At 40.2% G+C, this 23,562-nt stretch overlaps 1 protein-coding gene across 3 annotated transcripts in view; it reads left to right on the top strand.

Moving 5' to 3' along the window:
* Positions 1-7,371: 7,371 nt before the first annotated feature.
* SRBD1 (S1 RNA binding domain 1) overlaps positions 7,372-23,562 on the top strand; it is a 192,153-nt gene continuing 175,962 nt past the window's right edge. For 2 of the 3 annotated variants that reach the window (XM_077749285.1, XM_077749284.1), the window contains exons 1-3: positions 7,372-7,423; positions 14,461-14,540; positions 16,986-17,163. In XM_077749285.1, coding sequence (XP_077605411.1) covers positions 7,373-7,423; positions 14,461-14,540; positions 16,986-17,163 — 309 coding nt within the window. In that variant the 5' untranslated portion in view covers position 7,372. Of the gene's footprint in view, positions 7,424-7,445; positions 7,672-14,460; positions 14,541-16,985; positions 17,164-23,562 lie in introns of those variants that run through there. The other variant, XM_077749286.1, reaches the window with a different exon arrangement.

Genomic DNA, 23,562 nt, shown 5'->3' with positions numbered 1-23,562 from the left:
CCTCCTCCAACTTTCTTAAAGCAAGTGCCCAGTAAGAATTTGGCCAGTCTTTCTGTAATGCATAGAATACCCCGTCAGAATCACCTGGTGTTTTCATGCACATGCAGACATGCAGACACCACCTTAAACTCATTAAATTGGGATCTTGGGAGCTAGGGGGTGGAAATCAGTATTTAAAAGGACCTCTGCTGGTGATTCTTATGTGCATTAAAATTTGGGAAACACTAGTTAAATTATAGAAACAGGCCTGAGAGTTTTGGTAATTATAGACCCGGCACTCTTAACTGACAAAAGTTGGTGGCAGAAAGCTATAGAAGGTCCTATATATGCAATACCAACTTCTCTCTTTTTTTTCTTAAGTTTTTATTTTTAAGTAATCTCTACACCCATCGTGGGACTTGAACTCACAACCCGAGATCAAGACTCTTGTGTTCCACTGGCTGAGCCAGCCATGCGCCCCTGTGGTACCTACTTTTGCTAAACTCTCTAAGTTGCAGGATCCCACAGGAGTTTCTTGGTAAACTATTTGGATTTTCTTATATTCAGATCATGGTCCAGTCTAACCAAAATATCCAGTTATGCTGTATGAACATTTTGGTTTAGCTAACTTTCCACATTATTTGCTAAAGCTTGTGGGTACCACCTTCTCAATTTTAAAGTATTCTTTTAGGGTGATCATCTTTCACTGTGAAATTAGGTCATTTTTTTTTTCTACAAAGAATGTTTTCTGTATGTGGTAATGTTGGTTTCAGGAAAATTCATGTATGTAAAAATGTTGGTGGTTTTGATACCATCTATTAGCTAGCCTCTTGAAGAACACTTGGCTGTGGCAGCCTCTTGAAGAAAACTTGGCTGTGTTTTCTTTGTGGTTAGAGAAGAAATCATTTTTCTGTGTGCTATTATGCTGGCAACTGCCTGTGGTAACTTATGACTCTTAAACCCAAGTGTCATATTTGATAAAGGACTAGTATGCACAACATATAAAGAACTCTCATGATACACATTTCAAAAAATCCAATGAAAAACTGTCAAAATATTTTAACAGACACTTCACCAAAGAAGATATATGGGTGGCAAGTAAACACATTACTAATAAGCACCATTAGTCCTTAAGAAAATGCAAATTAAAACTCTAATGAGTTTGATTGTGGTGGTGGTTACTCCTACACACCTATTAAAGGGGAGAAAAAAGAAAGAAAAAAACAAACAAACTAACTATATAATATCAAGTCCTGGCAAGGGTGTGGAGATCTCGTGCATTGCTCGTGGGAATGCAAAATGGTACAGCCGCTTTAGAAAACAACTTAGTAGTCTCATAAAACTTCATACTTACCATATGGCCCAACAATCCTGTTCCTAGGTTATTTATCTACCCAAGAAAAATGAAAATATATGTTCACACAAAACACTTGTATATGAATGTTCATAGCAGCATTATTAATAATAGCCTAAAAGTGGAAAAAACTAAATGTTCATCAACCATTGAATGGATAAACATTCCATTCAATTGAATGGTACATTCATAATGGACTGCTAACTGGCAATAAAAAGGAAAGAAAACCTAGTGATATATGCAACAACATGGATTAATTTCAAAAGCAGTATCCTAAGTGAAAGAAACCAGACTCAAATGGCTACTTACTGCATGATTCCATTTAAATGACAATCTGGACATGGCAGAATTATTGAGCTAGAAAACAGATGAATGGTTTCAGGAGCTGGGCTTTGGGGCTCCAAAGGAACATTTTTTTTAGGTCATGGAAATGTCTTATATCTTGATTGTGGTGGTGGTTACATGACTGTACGTGTGTGTCAGGATAATATCGTTGTGTTTTATTCTACGTAAATTATACTAAAAAACACGACTTAAAGAAAAAAGGTAGGCACACAAACGTGGACACAGACTGATCTGACACACAATACTTGTTTGAATTTGAATTCCAGTTAGTGTGTGAGTCATCCAGGATTAAAACTCTGACTACAGGCATCCTGAATAAATATTTCTAGCAAGCACTTTGCAGGACAGTTCCAGCTTCTTAAGCTGTAAGATGGACCAAAGGTGTGATGTAGAGTCCCCAGACATGGCCCCCTCTGGTGAGGAACAAAATGGATCTGGCCCCACTCTGCTGCCTTTCATCCCTCCCCTGCAACCCAACCAGCCATCCCATCATCAGGATCCTAATGAGTACTGTGGGGTTTCTATGCTTACATCTCAGGTTGTTTAATGGATATTTTAGGCCTTTGAGGGGGTCCCTGGATGCTACTTGAGGATGAGAAGCTCATCAGGAGAAGATTGTACAATAAGTTTACTCATGAATGCAACTCAGTGAGCCTTTTAGCCAGTGAATTTGCCAGGCAGGTGATGAGCAGAACAGTGGACCTTGCAATAGATACAATATTTCATCTATTATTCAGGGTTTTTTTTTTTTGGTCTTAATTTTGCTTTTAATTACATTCATTACAAGCTACCTTGAGGGTTTGTAAGAAAAAAAAGTAAGTGGGACAAAACACTGGAAATTTCAGTTTTCAGCTAAAATAGAAATTATATTCTAGTTCAATGGTAGGTCCCATGATTTTACTTCATGTAAGATAAATGTATCTAATCCCTTTGAATGATGCCTGAATATCCATTTCTTAGAAAAATCTACAATTAATTTTCTCAGGCTTAACTGATGGCTCCTCAAGATCTTTTTAATATTTTATCAAAACTCGGGATTTTAATCCCTTGAATCTTTTTTCTTTTACACAAAAAATTGACATACTTATCTGCACTAGAGCGATGTCCTCAGACTAGAATAGCACTTTGGAATTATGCGGCTGTTCCCAGACTGAAAAAGGAACAGGAAAGGCCAAGTTTGGGAACCCAATTTCCAGCCTTGTCTAACTCTCTTAACAAAGAAAACTCTTTCTTATTTGGAAAACACAGGCCATCTCCCCTCTGCTTAATAATCTCTTATATTTTGCAGGAAATACCTACGTTCCCAGCTGAATTATTGAGAGAGGCTCATTGAAGCCAATGAGTTTCAGTGTTAGGAATGAGAGCTTCTAGGAGTGGGGAAGTGGATGGGCAAGGTTTATATGCAAATTAATGAAATAGGGCTTAGTTTCAGTTTGTGCATTCTCTAATCTGAAATACACTCGTCTACCTTTGCCAGGTGATTGACTCTAAGGCATAAAAAGTTTGAACTTCCAAACTTTTATTTTTATTATTTTATTTTAACATTTATTTATTTTTGAGAGACAGAGCATAAGCAGGGGAGGGCGAGAAAGATAGGGAGATACAGAATCAGAAGCAGGCTCCAGGCTCTGAGCGGCCAGCACAAAGCCCGACACAGAGCTTGACCTGAGCCCAAGTGGGACACTTAACCAACTGAGTCACCTATGTGTGTCAACTATGTGTCCTTACAGTTGAGTTTTTAAATGGTAACTCACCGGTGGCAGGAGCTTTAGATTACTTTCATAGTGTGAGGAAGGATATTTTTTTTACACCAGGCACATTCTTCGGGCCACGCATTAGTCCACTATTTTATTAAGTACTTATTATTTGTCAAGCATTATTGGGCACTACGTGGGTGGAGGGAGAATTTAGAGAAGGGGAGACCAAAATGACTAAGACTTAGTTCCGTGTACCTTACAATTTAGTGGCTGCAAAATATAGTGCATCTATATTAAGAAGTTTTGTTCCCATGGAATTTTGATTAGTTTGAAGTCAAGGGAGAGAAGGGCCTGGTCATACGCCAGGTGGGCAGATAGTACTTTATTTAGTGTATTTAGAGATTCAACAGTTCCTGAGCATCTCAAAGATTCAGTCTTGCACTGGCTCATGTAGCAGACAAGGAAAGATCTCTGCTTTGAGTGGTGACACATGGATGTCTTTCAGTACTAGGTTTAAATCCAGATCTGCAGTTTAATAGCTGATGTGACTTTGGATGAGTTACTTAACTTCTCTGTACCTTGGTCTGCTCATTTATAAAAAGAGGATAATAGCAATATCTCACTGAGCTGATATGGGAGTTAAGTACACACATACATGAAAAAGCATTACTTTAGTGCTTGGCACAGCATAGATGATCAATGAATACAAGTCATTACTATTATCACAGTCTCCCTGGGGAGACAGAACCCATAGGGAAAGGACTTGAAAACACAGATAATAACATAGAAGTGATAACATACCAAGAAATATCATATGCATAGCTATATGTTTTGCAGAAATAAAAAGAAATAGCCTCCAAAACATGTTTCATGACTCCCAAATTCTATTGCATAAGTCTCAGGTGAGTGCCTAGATTATTCCAGGCTAAAGTCATGAATTTTTTGAAATTCAGCACTTAAGATCCAAAAGTAAACAATAGATTGGGCAAGAACCTGGAGAGAAAAGGCAGTCTTTGTGGTGGGGCCTGGTTTACATACTCAGTGATTATAAATTTCCCTTGACAGCTTTCAGTGGGAATGGCTATCTTGCAAAATTCCAAGAAAAATGCTTTCTGGACAGTTCTACTTGCCTTTGGAGCAGGGTTGCCACCTGCATTGCTTTTGGAGGACCCCACCCCAGCTTTTATTTTTTCCCAGATGTCTGGTGTCTAAAACCTTATAGGTTATTTACTTTCACTTAGGAATCATTTTCCTTCCCCGGCTGAAAGGCAAACATCTCTGATGGAAGAGTCAAGATCCAGCACTACACTGGCCAATCCCTACACTCATTCTCACTTTATCCCTGGGACTATTTAATATACAACCTAACCCTTGAATCCAGACTGTCTTGTATGGCTCTGTCTCTTATGACTGTATATCGTCTCCAGTCTTATTTGCAAATTCCTCCAGGGAAGAAATTATGGCAAAAGATTTTGCAAAATGTTGGTTTTTCTTGACCCTTTTTAGTTCCTACCTGTATAGCACAATTCAACATCAGAAATAGGTGAATAGTAAATACTAAATTATTATTGATTATTATGACCTGGTTTCCCTTCCCATAATTCTGGACTGTAATGTGTTCTCTAGTATTTCAGAACTTGAAATTATGGAGCAGACTGTGGTTGTAGCAGACAGTTCCAAAGCTTCTGGAATCGCTGTGAGAGACAACATAAGACTACAAATTAAGGAGGAGGAAAAAAAGCCAACTCTGAACAATCTCAGAAACCGATCCTTACTGACCAAGAATCTTAAGATACAGATGAACAGAACTACTAAACTGAAAAAGAGTCCTGTTTTCTTCCCATAGCAAACATTATCTAGTAAAATGTATGTTTACTTTGGGTGAATCTGTAGGTAGCAAGGCCCCCTCATAAGGTATTTCAATAACTTGCTTGGCCTTTCAGTACTCAAAACACATGGAAATGAGTCATTCGTATGGAAAGCTGCCCTATGGGGCACCTGGATGGCTCAGTAAGTTAAGCGGTTAAGCGTCAGACTTCGGCTCAGGCCGTGATCTCACGGTTCGTGGGTTCGAGCCCCGCATCAGGCTCTGTTCTGACAGCTAGCTCAGAGCCTGGAGCCTGTTTCAGATTCTGTATCTCCCTCTCTCTGTGATCCCCTCCCCTGCTCATGCTGTCTTTCTCTCTCTGTCTCTCAGAAATTAGTAAAACATTAAAAAAAAAAAAAAGGAAAACTGCCCTATAAAATCTTCTAAAACAAATCCTTGTTTGATTTTTCTTTAGAGATTTAAAAAAATTTTTGTTTTCAAATAAACTCTACACCAAACATGGGGGGCTCAAACTTAGGACCCGGAGACCAAGAGTCACATGCTCTACTGGCTGAGGTAGCCAGGCACCGCAAATCCAGGGGTTTGATCTAACAACAGACTTTATTCCCTAATTTTACGTCTAATTTTTATCTGTTTTTGTGAAGAGAGTTTAGTGTGTTTGGCAAAAAACACATCACCAAGAAACAATTTTTCTTTTTACTGAATACCGATTTTGAGAAAATATATTCAAGGGAAAGGGAAAGAATTGGTGGGGAGGCCTTTACAGCTTTTCATTTGGGTTAGTAGAAAAAATAAATAAATAAGTGGAGCTTAGGGAATGGCAGTAGGATTAAAGCTTCTGACTTTGGTTCAGGTCATGATCTCATGGTTACTTGAGCCCCGCATTGGCTCACTGCGGTCAGCGCAGGGCCTGCTTTGCATCCTCTGTCTCCCTCTCTCTCAAAATATAAACATCTGAGGCACCTGGGTGGCTCAGTTGGTTAAGCATCCAGCTCTTGGTTTCCGCCCAGGTTTCAGTCACAAGGTTCGTCGGTTTGAGCCCTGCAACAGCACAGAGCCTGTTTGGGATTCTGTCTCCTCTTTCTGCCCCTCCCCTGCTCATTCTCTTTCTCAAAAACAAATAAACATATATATATTATATAGTCATACATATATATAAACACTTAAAAAAGAAGATACCTTGGAGTCATCAAAATAAAATGCAGGAGCTACTTCTGTGTTTTGTGGAAAGGGAAACGGAACTTCCAGAGTAAGAGGAAGACTCGCCTAGGGCACTATGTTATGAGGACTTAGAAGTCACAACACTTTCCAAGAATCTGAAAATGAAATGGGGTTGGGTTTTCCCATTTTTGCCCAAGGTGAGGTATTTGGGACCTGCATTTACCTCGAGCAAAAGAATTCTGAGTTTTTACCTCTAATATGGAACGGGTACCTTACCAGGTATGGGGTAGGATGGAAGGGAAGCAGTGAAAACAAGTTCCAAGACATAAAGGGATTGGCCCAAGTGTACGAGCAAGTTTCTAAGAGAAACCAGGTTTCCAGATCGGTTTACCTGGCGGTATAAGCTGCCTGAGAGACTGAAAACAAGTGACTCCAGGGGTAAACTCCCCCATTAAGGTAGCGTGCACCTCAAAGACAGTGTGACGGCTTCTCAGAAGAGGCAAGATTTGTTTATTTGCGTAAGACTAGAGCAAAACCCTTATCTCGGGGCCTAGGAAATAATGAAACATGCTAAAAATAGGCTTAAAACGCTCTGAGGGAAGTTCATCAACAACAATTAAAACTGACTTTAGAAAGAATAAAACTTGACTGTCCCGCATTTTTTCTACTAGTAAAAATAATGTAATGAAAAGAAACATTCTTGACAATTTCAAAGAGCTGGATGCAAAGGCCAAGGCGGGTGAGGAGAAAGGGAAAGAAGGAGGTGGGTCCGCGTTGACAGCACTTCTGGCTCCACCTCCACCAGGATCCGGTGAGGGAGAGCTCGTCCTTACCCGCCCCTACCCGGGTAGGGCCGAGTCTCAGCGCTCCCACGGGAACCTAGTTCTAGCCCCGCCTCCGTCTGGCTCGGCTACATCCGGCTCCCGCAGTCAGCGCTTCTGTGGCGAGTCGGGGGAGGAGGGAGGCGGGACTTCCGGTGTTTGAAAAACTTCCGGCGGGAACCGGAAGATGCGGTCATACACACAGAATCCCGGGCCTTCCGACTCGCCGGGCGGGAAGGTGAGCTGAGTGTCCGCCTTGGCGGTGTTCCTGCGGGCTCGCGTGAGCCCGGCGCCTGGGCTCCGGTAGTCCTGGGGCCATTTAAAAACTTCTGAGCGCTCATTTGGGAAATAACATCCCTTTTTAAAGTGAGAAGTGTCATTACATTTTACGGTTTGCGGTATCTTCCAACCTACACCCGGAAAGCCCCTCCTAGCTGCCGCGTGTCACCTGGCGCGTCTTCCCAGTCACATCGCAGCTCTTAGCACGTAAGGGCAGACATGGGAAAACCCAGGCAAACCTAGCTTGTTTCCACACCTCAAGTTATCGGAGATGGGGGAGGAAGCACCCTTTTCACTCTCAGATCATGGCCTTGTCTGCATCATCCGCATCCTAGGCAGCGTGTCTGGCATTTGGAGGCGCTGAATAACTGTTGAGGAAAGGAGTGAATGGGAACTCTCTAGGCAACTTTATTCAAACCTCCCCCGCGCCAGCATGTTATAATACAATGTTTGTGGCATGGGAAACAGGGCTGGTCTTGCTGTTTGCGGCTTTGGGTTCTAGCTACCTAACTGGCACATAGGTTTTCCCTTTGAGTAAACCATCTCTACTGGATCTCAGGCTTCTTATTCATAAGGGGGGGTAAAAAGGGACTCTCTGGTTTCTTAGGATCTTTCCAGGTCTATTTGTTTATATTATGTAGGGATCTTTGTTGACATTCCAAGCAATTCTTTTTGTACCCTCGGGGAAACACCTTTAGCTGCCTCTTAAAAAGTTGTTCCCCGCCGCTCTTAAAGTTTCTAATTGTGGTTTTCCCAATTTTAATGTAGTATTTATGTGTGCGCAGGTTTCTTCAACTCCCCATTCCCTGATTTTCACTCACCCTAATTTAGTGCCTCCTCCCTTAAGACCATCCCAGCAACTGATTTTGAATATGCTCATGTGTCCGCAGAGATAAGACAGCTTTGAAAAAGGAAATTTCTTAGGCCACTAAGAATAAGAATGTTCTTCTGTATCATCACTTTTTCAGAGAAAACAATGAGTGCCATGTGTGATATTGCCCAATAGTGTTGGGGAAAATGTATATTTCTCTAGAGACCATTTTGTATATATTCTTTTGTTCATTTAATACATAGATATTGAGTAGCTATTAAATGCTAAGTTCTGTGTTCTGCAGAATAAGGCAAATGTGGTTTTTAACTTAATGGTGTTTACTGTCATGAAGTAAACATGGAGGATGCAGACAAGAAACAGGTATTATTCTAGATTGTGTTGTATTGTGTATAAAGGAAGTAAATAGGGTCTATGATAATATCATATCTGAGAAACTCATTTTAGGCCTAATATGCTGAGCTGTAAGAAATGAGAAGGAGCTAGTCTATTGATGAGCAGCGGGAATAGTGTTCCAGGCAGAGTGAACTTGAGATGTAAAAGATCATGATTCATACAGGGACGGAAAGAATGTTGTAACTGGCTGAAGAGCTGCAGCAAATGGTCACTGTGGTTAGAAAGACAGGCAGGGGTCAGTCCTGCCTGAGTAGGGCATTTTAGAAGGTCATGGTACAAAATATGATTTGATTCTAAGAGGATGGAGTGGGAAGTAGGAATGGTTTTTAAGCATTTTCTAAATGATCTTTTGGGTTCATGTGTGGAGAATGGGTAGTAGAGGCAAGAGTGGAAGCAGGGAAGTCAGGTAAGAGGCTATTACAGTAGTGTGTTGGGGACTAAAGAGATCATAGGAATTTAAGCTGTAATTTGGAGTAAGAATTTATGTTATTTATTAGTAGACTGGTTGTGAGAGATGACAGAAAAAAAGATTTGGAAGACTTTGGCTTAGCAAATGGAACTTTGGAGGATGATAGATGTATTCAGTACTTTGGTTGTGGAGATGTGTAAACATATTCCAAAACTTGCCACATTTGTGTACTTTAAACGTGTACAATGTATTGTATGTCAGTTACAGCTCAGTGAAGCTGTTAAAATGTTTCCAACGTTCTGGTTTAGCCATCTATTTAGATGGATGATGTTGCCATTAACTGAGATGGGAAAGACTGGAGTAGGAATAGGTTTTAAGATCAGAAATGGTTATCAAGATTTCATTGTGGGTATGTTAAATTTTAGGTAAGTTTGAGGCATCTAAATAGTTTCTTAGGCAGTATGAATAATTTATTATGTAAATCTGAATCTTAGGCAAGATTTGGGTTGGAGGTATTAGGATTGTTAATATGATATTGTTGACATAGATATTTAAAAGCATGGAAATGGATGGAATTTTGGTTAGTTTCTGATGAACCCTATGATATGAAGAAAGGGAACATGAGAAGAGTGTAGAAGGAGAAACAGCTCCCAGAAACCTCAGTCTTTGAACTGGAATATGTATATCATTGGGAGTATACCTGGCATAGGCAGTTTCAAAGAAATAGCTTCTAGGTCCTTAACTTCTATATATACTCTTCCTAAAACCGGTCTGTCTGAAATTGGCCTATGTGCTCAAACATATTCTCCTTTCCCACCTCCTTTTTCAAATTCATATTTTTCTACTTGTCAGAGGCTAAGTTTACATCTTACTCATCATTCAACGGCAACATGGCTTCCAGGTGCCTAATAAAGGGGAATTTGGAAACACTTGTTTCAGGAAAGAAAAAATATTTGTTTCTTTAATGGTTAATCAGAATTTTATGAGATTGCCATGGGTTGTTTCCCCTTATTTTAAACACATTTCTATTAAGGATGAAGTGTGGAGTGAGAACTGGTGCATGGTAGTCTGTATGGCAATGTTCTGAATTCTGGTATATTGTAGAATGGAGAGGTGGGAGTAGATGATCTGGTTGGGTTGTTTGTTGGGGAATTTAGTATCTTCAGGTTTTTATTTTGGGGCTGGTCAGTTTCTCCAGAGAAGAGCCTTTCCATTTCCCTCTCTGGAGACAAAGGGTCTGACTAGGACCTTAGTGGGAGAAGAAGACTGTGGGGATGGGTCCTCCTCTTCTACTATTCGGTCTGTATGGTTCCCATACTCACAACTATATTTGGTGTCCTGTAGTCTAAAGATGATTTTATCCTTTCCAGAGAATCCTCTCCAGACTTTTCCCCGGGGCAGTTGCTTAATAGCATGAAGTGGAGTAGGACTTCTAGAGATTCTTTGCCTTAGACAACTGACACCAGCCCTTAGTCCCTTCATTCTCAGTTCCAAGGTATCAGGTACTGCTTCTTGTGATGTTTTAATGATAGTGCAGAATAAATTGGTTTGATTCTGAAGTGCTCCCATTGCTGACTTGGAATTTTAGTTTTTATGTAGTGAAATCTGTTTGTCTTTTGGCTTTTGGAATTTTGAGTTATGCCTAGGAAAACTTTTCTTCCCCTGCCTCCACTCCAAATAATGAAGATGGTCATCTTTATTTTCTGTAGTACTTTTGTAGTTTTATTTTTTTAATTAAATGTTTGGTTTGTTTGTTTTTTTTTAATTTTTTTTTTTTTAATGTTTTATTTATTTCTAGGAGAGAGAGAGAGAGAGACAGCGTGAGCAGGGAGGGTCAGAGAGAGAGGGAGTCACAGACTGAAACAGGCTCCAGGCTCTGAGCTGGCAGTCAGCATCAGAGCCCGACGCGGGGCTCGAACCCACGAACCGCGAGATCATGACCTAAGCGAAAGTCGGACGCTTAACCGACTAAGCCACCCAGGCGCCCCGGTTTGTTTTTTTTTTTTAATTTTGGAGAGAGAGAGAGAGAGAGTGCATGAGTGGGAAAGAGAGAGAGATTGAGAGAGAGAGAGAATATCTTAAGTAGTCTCTATGCTTAGCACAGAGCCTGACTTGGCGCTCAATCCCATGACCCTGGGATCATGACCTGAGCTGAAATTAAGAGTTGGACACTCAGCTGACTGAGCCACTCATGTGCCCCTTGTAGTTTTATTTTATACATTTTATTATTTACTTATTTATTTATTTTGAATGTCTCTTTTACATATATTTTTATGTTATTTTTTTCCCTTAACTTAAAATTTGGGTAACATACAGTACAATATTGGTATCAGGAGTAGAATTCAGAGATTCATTATTTATATACAACATCCAGTGCTTATCACAGGTTCCCTCCTTAGTACCCATCACTCATCTAGACCATCTCCCACCCACCTCCCTCCATCAACCTATAGTTCTCTATTATTAAGAGTCACTTGTGGTTTGTTTCCCTCTCTTCTTCCCCCTTCCCGTATGTTCATCTGTTTTGTTTCTTAAATTCCACATATGAGTGAAATTGTATGGTATTTGTCTTTCTCTGATAGACTTATTTTGCTTAGCATAATACATTCTAGCTTCATGTTGTTGCAAATGGCAAGATTTCGTTCTTTTTGATGTCTGAGTAATATTCCATTGTGCATCTATACCACATCTTCTTTATCCACTCATTAGTTAGTAACATTTGGTCTCTCCTTAGTTTGGCTATTGTTGATATGCTCCTGTAAACATTCGGGAGCATGTACCCCTTTGAATCTGTACTTTTTTACCCTATAGGTAAACACCTAATAGTGCAATTGCTGGATCATAGGGTAGTTCTATTTTTAGTTTTTTGAGGAACCTCCATTCTGTTCTCCAAACTCTTGCACTAGTTTGCATTCCCAGCAACAGTGCAAGAGGATTCCCCTTTCTCTGCATCCTTGCCAACACCTATTGTTTTTTGTGTTGTTAATTTTAGCTATTCTGCAGGTGTAAGGTGATATTTCATTGTTGTTTTGATTTGTATTCCCCTGATGATTAGTGATATTGAACATCTTTTCATGTGTTTGTTAGCCCTCTGGATGTCTTCTTTGGAAAAGTGTCTGTTCATGTCTTCTGCCCATTTCTTAACTTGTTTTTTGGATGTTGAATTTGATACGTTCTTTATAGATTTTTAGATACTAACCCTATACCAGATACGCTTTTTGCAAATACCTTCTCCCATTGTGTCGGCTGCCTTTAGTTTTGTTGATTGTTTTCTTCACTGTGCAGACTTTTTTCTTTACGAAGTCCCAGTAGTTCATGTATACTTTGTTTCCCTTGCCTTCAGCGACATGTCTAGTAAGACGTTGCCGTGGCAGAGGTTCAAGAGGTTGCTGCCTGTGTTCTCCCCTAGGATTTCGATGGTTTCCTATCTCACATTTAGGTCTTTTTCCATTTTGAATTTACTTTTGTGTATGGTGTAAGAAAGTGCTCCAGTTGCATTCTTCTGCATGTCGCTGTCCAGTTTTCTCAACACCATTTGTTGGAAAGACTGTCGTTTTTCCATTGGATATTCTTTTCCTGCTTTGTTGAAGATTAGTTGACCAGATAATTGTGGGTCCATTTCTGGATTTTCTATTCTGTTCCATTGATCTACGTGTCAGTTTTTTGTGCCAGTACCATATTGTCTTGATGACTACGGCTTTGTAATGTTGCATGAAATCCAGAATTGTGATGCCTCCAGTTTTGCCCTTCTTTTCAGGATTGCTTTGGCTATTTGGGATCTTTTGTGGTTCCATACTTATTTTAGGATTGTTTGTTTGTTTTAGCTGTGAGAAATATTTTGTGCATTTTTGTTCAGGCTATGGCGGTAGGACTTAAATATTTGTTTTCCACCAGAAGGATAGCTTGTTGTCTTAATACAACTTATTGAAAAGTTCATTTCTGTCCTGATTTGAAATGACACCCCATGATACACTAATTTTTTCTGTTTGTGTTTTTGTTTAATTATAGTAAAGTTCATATAACGCAGAAATCAAAACTTACCCATTCCTTGATGATCAGTATCTAGAAGCACTTATTTGAAGAAGGATGACCTGCATAAGCATACAGTGCCACAAAGGGAGGTGAAGGAAAAGATGGAAGATTATCCTGTCTACTTCCTAGAGACTTTTTTCTTTTGTTCTTGTGATTTACTCTGGGTGCCCTCTTGGCTAATAGCTCTGCAATTACTGGACTGAATTGAGCTAAAGAGCCGAGGGCACATGTAACCTTTTGTAACAACCCCTTTGTATTTCTGTGAGGCATCCCTTCTTCTAAGTGGAAGTTAGAACTGGAGGCATTGTAACATATGACTGGTTAAAGGGTTCCAAGCATGTCAGAGTCTAATGTAGATTTTAGAGTTTGACATACATTCTTTAGGTAATAAAATTTATTAGCTAAAGTAAATTTGCTTACTTCCTGTATTATAGGATGTCTCTGGTTATTTGTCTCCATGTTTTAATTTAAAGAGCTGGGCCTTTGAATTTGGTAAATATTTTCTAGTGACATTAGTGATTGTTTTTAATTTTCAAATAAGTGTTTTATTTAAATACCATAAGCTAAGGGAATGGATGTTCTTATTTTTTAATTAAAAAAAATTTTTTAATGTTTATTTCTTTTTGAGAGAGACTGAGTATGAGTGGGGGAGGAGCAGAGAGAGAAAGGGAGACGTAGAAACCGAAGCAGGCTCCAGGCTCCGAGCTGTCAGCACAGAACCTGATGCAGGGCATAAACTCACGAAGCATGAGACTGTGACCTGAGCTGAAGTCGGACGCTTAACCAACTGAGCCACTCAGGCGCCCCGGGAATGCATGCTCTTGTTTTAGGTATAACATGGCTGCTTATTCAGTCCATCAGCATTTATTTGACTGTCAACTTTATAGATAGGCCTTTTTTTTATGTTGTAAGAAGATATAAAAGTGGGAAAATACTTCTTATCTTTGAGATAATAGTTTAATAAAGGACTTTATAATTTGCTGTCTGATAAAACACCTCATAGTGCTTGTGGTATACTCAAGCATGTAACTCTAAAAAAACCTAAAAATTGTCACCCTGTTGGAGCTAACATTTTTCCAAAGATGGCCCACACTCCTCAGGCTTTGAAACCATTGGAAGACTGTTAGCTGCACTTATAGTTGGCAGCCATGTAGGAGGGGAAGCCAGTGTTCGGGTTTTTGAATACTTCTCATTTTTTTCTCTATAGCATTTTTTAACAGCAGAGCTATTGGAGTGTTGGTTTTGAGTGGCACATCATTTTGTAGACAACACAAGTGATAATTATTCAAGTGATTCACATCATGCTGATTTTATCTTCTGTTTCTTCCAGATGTCATCATTGCCAAGAAGAGCAAAAGTAAAGGTCCAGACTGTGGTACCCAAAGATGAATTCTCTTCCTTCTCAGAGTTGTAAGCATATTGGTTTCATATGGGGTTAGGAGAATGATGTATAAGGAGGAATGCATTCTGTCACTTACTAATGGAAGTCATTTGGGTTGAGGAAGGCTGTGTCTTTTTCATTCATTCATGGGACAGATATTTATTGAACTCATGCTTTGTCCCAGGCTCTGTTTCGGTGTTGATTTTCAACTATTGAACAAGGAGAGAGAAAGTAACCAACTAACATGATGTAACATGATATTTACACTAGAGTGTAAGCTCCATGAGAGCAGGGAGTTTTTTATATCACTTCAGACCAGAGTTTCTCAAACTCAGCACTATCGACCAGACAATTCTTTGCTGTGGAGACTGTCTTTTAGGATGTAATCATTGTAGGATGAATAGCAGCATCCCTGGTCTCTAACTAGACTAACTAGTGCCAATCGGATCCCCCCAGTTGTGATAATTAAAAACGTCTCCAGACATTCCCAGGTATTCCCTGTGGGGATAAAATTGTCCCCAGTTGAGAGCCTCTGCTTTAGAGCACTGTACTGTGTGTGCCCTGAAGTTATTTGTTAAATAAGTGACTGATAAGTGTTAGACAGTAATAAGTACTCTACAGGAACATTAAACAGGGCAAAGGATTGCATGGTGAGTGGTTCTGGGCAGGGACCATCTTGGATGCAATATTCAGGAAAGTTCTCTTTGAGATGTGACGAGATCTGAATGAGATTTGGAAGTACAACTTGCAAGGATACGTGGATGTGTGTTCCAAGTAGAGGGAGCAGCAAGTGCAGACTCTGAGGCAGGATGAGTTGGCTGTGTTCAGGCAATAGCAAGACCAGTGTGGCCAGACAAGAAGTCACCAAGTCTGAGAGCGACTGGAATTGCGATTGGAATGGATAGGACCTGAAAGGCCTTGACAAGGTGTCAGAGTCTTACTTTGAAGTGGTGTAACTGGACCAATGTGAGTTTGCTCCTTGGTGAGTCACAGGTACACCAGGGGGAGTTGTCACACAAAGTCAACATTATTCAAAACAAATAAGGAGATCACTGGGATTATCTTGCAAAGCTGTGACTCCCCAAAAGAGGGTGAATAGGTACCCTTTGTTTTGGATTAGGATGACAAAGAAGCCATGTCATCGTAGAGGTGGGCCAAAGGTCACGCATGCACTTAAGGAAACATACCCATACATACATTGTATGTTATGTAAATGAGGCTTGTGCCCCTCCTTGGGTGGAGATTTTAGTATTATAATGAGGTAAAGGTAATTGCTGGACATTTCAGGGGTCACTCTAAGGTCTGTCTGTGCAGGTGCAAGTCAGGGGTTTAGCTCAAAGGGACTGGGTGGTCTGGACCTGCAAGACGTCTTGTCAGGGCATTCCCATTATGTGAAGGGTGGTTTTGGGCTTCATTTGCCTGATTTAAGGGATAAGTCACCAGAGAGAAGAGCTTAAGGAAAAATATGAGACTGGAAAAATGTTAATACAAGCAAGTGGGCAGTAAAGGTCAGGTCATGGGGTCTAGCTAGTGACAGTGGGTTGGGAAGCCATTGGAAGGTTTGGGACAGGGATGTGACATGATCTGGTTTACATCTGGTTTACAAGATCATTCTGGTGTCTTGGTGGAGAGCAGATTGTAGGGGAACAAGAATGGAAGCAGGGGATCAGTTAAGGAGATTATTGTAGAAGTCTAGGGTCCTGGAAGTGAAAGTGGTGAGAAGTGGTCTCTTTTGGGATACACACACACACACACACACACACACACACACACGTATATACACACACTTTTTTTTTTTAAGTTTATTTACTTATTTAGAGAGAGAGAGTGAGCTGGGGAGGTCAGAGAGGGAGAGAGAGAATCCCAAGCAGGCTCTACGAGGTCAGTGCATGGAGCCCAATATGGGGCTTGAACTCACTAACTATGAGATCATGAGCAGAGAGGAGTCGGATGCTTAACCAATTGAGCCACCCAGGTGCCCCACTGTTGGCTTTTTATGTAATTTAGGATGTTTCCTACAGCCATTTCCTACTCTTTACATTGGTTTGAATAACTTTATTTAAATTAATTTGATTACCACTTAGGAAACTGTTAAAGTGCTTTTCACTGGTATAATGGCAAAGCTCACAGTGACTGTGGTGTGACACCACCCAATAAATTGCTTAAGGTAATGAATGATTTCCTCTGTTGTGTGTGTGTGTGTGTGTGTACGTACGTGCGCGCACGCGCATGTGCTGTAGGGGTGAGAGGGGAATGGAGACACCTGTGATTCATCGCGTATCTGGGCTATTTTTACACTGGCCCTTGATCACCTCTTGTTTCAGGACTTAGCAATATGTACACATAGCCTGTGCTCACATCACTCCATTTTATATTAAACACCTCCTACCTTATTCTTTTATCAAGAAGCATGCCTTTTTTGCCTTTAACATTTGGCTTCATTTTTCATTCATTTTCTATGAATTTGCTCCTAGATCATCTGCCTCTGAAGATGACAAGGAAGATAGTGCTTGGGAGCCCCAAAAGAAAGTACCCAGAAGTCGTAAGCAGCCTGTTCTCAAGGAATCCAAACCAAAGAGGGTGCGGCGGGTAAAGAAGACTTCCCTACAGATCAGTGATGGCTCTGAAGGCGTGGCTGTTAAGGAGGAGCTGGTAGGTGCTTCAGTTGAATGGAGAGAACACTGTAGTGCTTCCCTAATTGGCGGTGCTACTTTCTCCTAGCAGAAGGACGAAGCAGGTAGATGACAAAAATTACAGAGCAGTGGCATTCTCTGATGTGGGCCTTAATAGTATTTACCATCAAATCCACTATGTTGGGAGGGAAAGGGTATTTATCAAGTGACATATTTTTTGCTATAAGCAAACTCTATATCTATACCGATCTTGATTTTTAAAAAAGCACCAAACAATAAATTATAGGCTTTGTTGCATTACAAAAAGAGTTATACATTTCCAAAATCATTCCCTGTGATATTCCTTTAAATAATTGCTTCCATAGTACATTTGAAAGAATACTCTTTTAATGTGTAGTAGAAGCCTGACTCTCCAGGGACACATTTATTGTGTATTGTTGGGGACATTACATTATACTTTCCTGTGCCCTTGGATAGGGCTTTCATTTAAATCAGTCTTTTCTCCTGTTATCCTCTGTTTCTTCATCTTTGCATACAAGCTTTTCACTGAACACACTTTTAATAGTCAAATGGGCGTTACCTATGGTTGAAAAAGTATTGACTTATATTGACTTATTGACTTATGTCATCTTGTTGGCAGAATTTGGAGGTTTTTCAATAAGCATGGCATGGTTTCACTTAAAAACAGCTTGATTGCCTTACCTATGAAATATCTCTTAGTTCAGTGGTTCTTGGTATTAGAGTCATAAACCCTTTGAGAATCCAATAAAAGTTATGAACCCTCTCTTCCCATGCCTAGCTTCTAGTTCAAGAAGTTACAGCTTAAGAACCCTTGTCATGGTGATTTCTTGGTCCTTCCAGTGATGCTCAGTTATATGTGTATACAGGGAAAAGAAAATTCAAATAGAAAGTCTCTTAACACTTAAACATACTGCGGGTCGCCTGGCTTAGTCAGTTAACTGCCCAACTTCGGCTCAGGTCATGATCTTGCGGTCTGTGAGTCTGAGCCCCGCGTTGGGCTCAGTGCTGATACCTTGGAGCCTGGAGTCTGCTTTGGATTCTGTGTCTCCTCTGTTCCTCCCCCGCTCACACTCTGTCTGTCTCTCTCTCTCAAAAATAAATATTTAAAAAAGGAAACATTCTGGGAAGTTTTTAGAATTTCTTTCAGAATTGTCAAAATTCACAATGTTTTATACCTCAGTGAAAGTACTTTCAGCACATTAGAATTTTTCATTTCATTAGGTTTAACATTTTCTCTTTTGTAGCCACCACTGCACAAAATAATTGAAAACACTATTTTGGGTTGAGCTAGAATTGGTAACCTCCTAATAACTTTGTTTTTAGTAAACATCATAGACAAAATTAATCATTATTGTGTCTTCCTCTCTGTGTTGCTGGCATTTACCAACCCATTGGCTGCTCCTCTTTGTTTTTGAAGACTTTAGCTCTGCTCCTACTTCACGTCTCCTCTCTGCCATCTTCTGCCATTGTTTGTAGTGATTTCCCCTCCACACTGGGATGAGCTCCTTAATGCCCTGTGTTCCTGGTTCTTCAACCTCCTCATCTCCAGGAACTGTTTCTTCTTCTCTGCCTTTATCACCCCTCTCATGAACTCAACCTGAATCCTATCATCATTAGAAACTGTTACCACTGACATTCCCATTCAGCCATCCCACTTTTGGGGCCCCATCTCACCATTTCCTATTCTCCCAGCTCACCGTTTAGGTACTATCACTGCCACAGTTTTACAGCCTTGACACAACTTCTCATTGGTAGCTCTCAACCTGGGGAACTCGAAAAAATGTCAGTGCAAAGGCCCCTGTTCTAGACCGGTTAAGCCTGGAAGGAATTGTGGGCGTGGGCCTGAACATCTGTGTTACTACATTCTTAAAGCTCCGCAGGTGACTTCTGTGGACAGCCAGGGCTGAGAGCCACGACCCAGACCCGCCTCACAGATCACTGTCAGTCAGCCCTTTTCCTGCCTTACCGGGTCTGAACTATATAATGTGTCATTTAAATCACCTTCTATTAGCTACACCAGTTTTGCCTTTCTTTCCTTCAATTACACGTTGCTGATCAAACCCAACACTGGGTGAACCATCATCTCTCCTCTGCCATCACTGAACTGCTGACTGTTGCTGAAAGTGGCCTTGACCTAATGTTTTTCATTAGATTCATAATCTCAGACATCAAAATGACACTAAAAATACCTGGCAGACTCATTCTTTCTCTGGCAGATTTGTTTTTCCTAAATATCTTCCTCTTCTTTCCCTCTCAGCTGATGACATTGCCTTTTACATATTTGAGAATATATGAAGCTTCTTGTTATCTCACAACCAGGTTAGCCATATTTGTGTTCATGGTCTGTCCTGTTAAGGTGGAGGAGATGGCATCCCTCCTATCCAGAGTTAGTCTCACCTGCCATCCCCTCTTACTCAAGCCTGTGTCACTAGGCATTCCCTTTCTTTTCTCTTGTCAGCTTTTCTTCCAGTGGCTCAGTTGCTACAGAGTATAAAAATGCTCTTTTAAATCTGATTTTTAAGAAGCGTCCCCTTGACTCTTTATCCCTTGCCAGTTCTCTGTCAAGCTCACACAGTACAACACAAGGCAATGCCAAGGCCTGCTGACTGATTTGACTGTAAAAAACACAATGAGCCACTTTTTTGCCTTAGTTTACTACTTTGAGAGACAGCAAAAAGAAGAATGATCAATTTTTCTTGGAGTCTTGGGTTTAGCCATAGGCTACATAATAACCATTTGGGAGTGTTAAAGCTGATTAAGAAAACACTGAAGGCAGAAGAAAATGAACTTTGATTATTCAGTCTGCCAAAGATTCAGGTTGAATATAAGGAGGGAAATGTTCTGATGGAGGCGTATTAGACTTGAGTATGTCACTGAGACAGACTATAGGATCTTACAAAATGAGGAGAGATTTCCCTATGTTTTTGATAGTTTAGATCTACATTTCTCAAAATTATTGGTCTTTGAACCCCTTTACACTCTTAAAACTTACTGAGGACCACAAGGAACTTTTGGTTATGTGGGTTCTTGATACTGATATTTAACATATGAGAAATTAAAAATGAGAAATTAAACTATTGATCAATTTTAAAATAATAGACCTATCACATGATTATGCAGCTAACACTAATGAAAAATAAGAATGTATTTTCCTAACCATCAGCAAAAAATTAGTGAGAAGAGTGACACTGTTTTACATTTTTGCAGTTGTCTTTAATGTCTGACTTAAATGTATAAAGAACATTAACTGTATGACTGAAATGTATAAAGAACATCTGCCTCCACCCATATACGTATTTGGAAAAGGGAGAGGTGTTTGAAAAGCTTTTCAGATAAATGTGGATATTCTTATATGATGCAGTACCAAACCTCAGTAAGTGGTAGTTTCTTAAAAGTTTGTTTCATTGTGGAATCTGAAACCATGTTAATGAACTTCTTTATCACATTAAAATCCATTTGTCTGTGTTATTTGGATGGGTCTTTCACCAGTGCATGAATTTGTGACATACGGTATATCGGTCTTTTGGGCAATAGCAGTTCACTGATTTATATAGATCTTCTGGATGTTACTATCTTTCATTATCTGATGACAAGAAGTCACATTTGTTAATATAACCACTAGTCTCATTGCAGTGTTGGGAAGCTGTCAAGTTCACAGTATATACAACTTTTTCACAATTCTAATTTTCACTTTTAAATCCTGAATTTTACTGTTGGTTGCAAACGTCAAGTGTGTCCTTAAAATGACAGTCTCGGTTCATTTATGAGAAAATGTCCGCCAGATCCCAGGTCTGAAAAACCATGACTTGTGAGTCGTTATTTCAAGTAAAAATGGTGATTTACGGAATAAGACTCCGGTTGCGCTCACAGCTGCAACAGGTGCAGGAGAGCTTTGCTCGAGACAGCTGGTGTACATCTGGACGCACCCGCACGCAGCACAAGTCTTTATGTGGACTGACCATTTCAGCGTAGAGGACTAAAGAGGTGTGCTTCCAAGGAATGAAACTTTACAGCTTGGTAATTTTTAACTGCGTTGTGAAACTCACCTTGTTTTATTGTAAGTGTGTGGCAGGGAAGGGAGCAGTGATGGTCAGTGCTGCTTTGTGTCATTGCCTTGGGTTTTGCTACCATTGCTCTTGTCAACAAAATGTCAACAAATGTCAACAAAAAAAGGCAAATAATGTCTTAGCATGATTTCGAATGGCGTTTGATCTCACAGACCCCCTGAAAGGGCATTGGGGCCCCCCAGGGCTCTATGGACAACACTGAGAAACTCTAGGTAAATCTTGTCCAAAGACTCCAGAGAGGATACCCTTACAGGTCTTTATGACTGTTGACTTTTTTTTTCCTTAGTCATTTTTCTTTTTCTTTTTTTTTTCTTTCTTTTTTTTTTTTTTTTTTGTCTACTTCCTTTGCCCTCTCCTAGGAGGTGGTCTAGGTGTGGTAATGGTGGTATTCACAAATATTTTAATGCTTACCATTAGCGAGGTAACATGATCAGCACTTCAATTGTATGAGCTTACTTCATCCTCACAACAACCCATTGAGGCAGATGCTGTTATTAGCCTGACTTTATAGAAGAGAAAGCCAAGGTGAGAAATACTAAGTGACTTGCTCATAGATAACATATAAGTGCTGGAACTGAGTTTCTTTCTTTCTTTTTTTTTTTAATGTTTGATTTATCTTAGAGAGAGAGAGAGAAAGAGAGACAGTATGAGTGGGAGAGTGGCAGAGAGACTTGGAGACACAGAATTGGAAGCAGGTTCCAGGCTCGGTGCTGTCCACACAGAGCCTAACGCAGGGCTCAAACTCATGAACTCGGAGATCATGACCTGAGCAGAAGTCGGACGCTTAACTGACTGAGCCACCCAGGTGCCCTGGAACTGGGTTTCTAAGATAACAACATGATTTTGTCAGCATTTCAGGAAACAATATTATCTCTCATGAGTGGTTTTACATCAGCCGTGCTCATAAGAGTGGTTTAATAATTAATGACATTTTCCTAACTGGTATCCTTTCTCCTCAGAGGTTGAAGTAAGTAGGCACTTAAATGAGAATCAGAAATTTACTTGATGAGCATAGATTCAGATTGGGAGAATTAGATAAATCCATTCTTTTGGGTTTATTGAATGCCTGCTCTGGTCTAGGTATTCTGTTTGTCACAGTGACATCAAATGGTGTTTTTTTTTTAATTTTTATGTTGTTTTTCTATTTATTTTTGAGAGAGAGAGAGTGAGCACGCAAGCGGGGGAGGGTCAGAGAGCGAGGGAGACACAGAATCTGAAGAGAGGCTCCAGGCTCCTGAATTAGCTGTCAGCACAGAGCCCGATGTGAGGCTTGAACCCACAAACTGTGAGATCGTGACCTGAGCCAAAGTCAAATGCTTAACCGACTGAGCCACCCAGGTGCCCCAAATGTTTTAAATGCACGAATCTAAGATAGTCTGGTGTATCCGTCTCACAGGAGGGCTGTCTTACCATTGGAACCAAATAACTCAGAATCTTCCGTTTGCTAGGCTTTCCTCTTCCTTGTACATTGCTTAGAAGAATGCTGATCATATTTGCTTTTTACAGTTCCCCTTTTTCTGTTCTATGGCTGACAGCCCTCTGTATGATTGACACCTTCTTTCTGTTGCTAAGTCATTTGATCAGGTTATTATCTACTCTTAATGGACCTAGGACTTGTTCTATTTTTATATCCCTGTTCTTATCCATTTTGTTGCAGCTAAAAATGTAGTAACCAGAGGGCTATTTAATGTACCTCATTTCCAGGTTTGGTACTGGTAGGTGGGTATTAGGTTGGGGGGGGGTGCAGTGCTCTTTATTGTAGTTTCCGGTATTTTCAGTAGTCAGTAACTCTGGAAGAATACTTGATAAAGAAGAGAAAAATGGATTTTGACTGAAAAATAGTTTGGGAATTCTTTTGGTCGAGTTTGTGCCAGCTGCATCACTTAGGTAACCCCAAAAAGGGTGGCTTGTGAAGTTGTAAACTCCATACAGGTGGGATCTCGATGTTATTTACCACTCCACTGCCAAAATGAATGCCAGGTTTCATTGCTTCACACCTGAGCTGTCATGAGGGCTGGAGTGGTTGACAGAGTAGCCCCTGGACATTGGTGTGGACTGCTACTCAGACTCCTAAAGAGAAACGCCTGGCACTACTCCGCTCTCATGCTATGTTTTCTGTTCCCTTGCCTTCTACATAAATTGGTGGCAGGTATAGCCTGTTGAGTTTTATGAGTGTGTGAGTGTTACTTTTTTTTTTTTACCCCCAAAGGGTTAACTTTTGATTGCAGGTTTTAAATCTTGGTTTTTCCAGCACGTGTAGACGTATCCTTTACTCATTTTTAGAAGTTAAACTTTTTATTTCTAGATAGTTATAGATTCACATGCAGTTG

This window comes from Crocuta crocuta, unplaced genomic scaffold (genome assembly GCF_008692635.1).
Source record: "Crocuta crocuta isolate KB4526 unplaced genomic scaffold, BGI_CrCroc_1.0 scaffold118, whole genome shotgun sequence".
NCBI classification, from domain to species: domain Eukaryota; kingdom Metazoa; phylum Chordata; class Mammalia; order Carnivora; family Hyaenidae; genus Crocuta; species Crocuta crocuta.
Note: the sequence above shows the minus strand (reverse complement) of the source record. Positions and strands in the feature narration are given on the sequence as shown.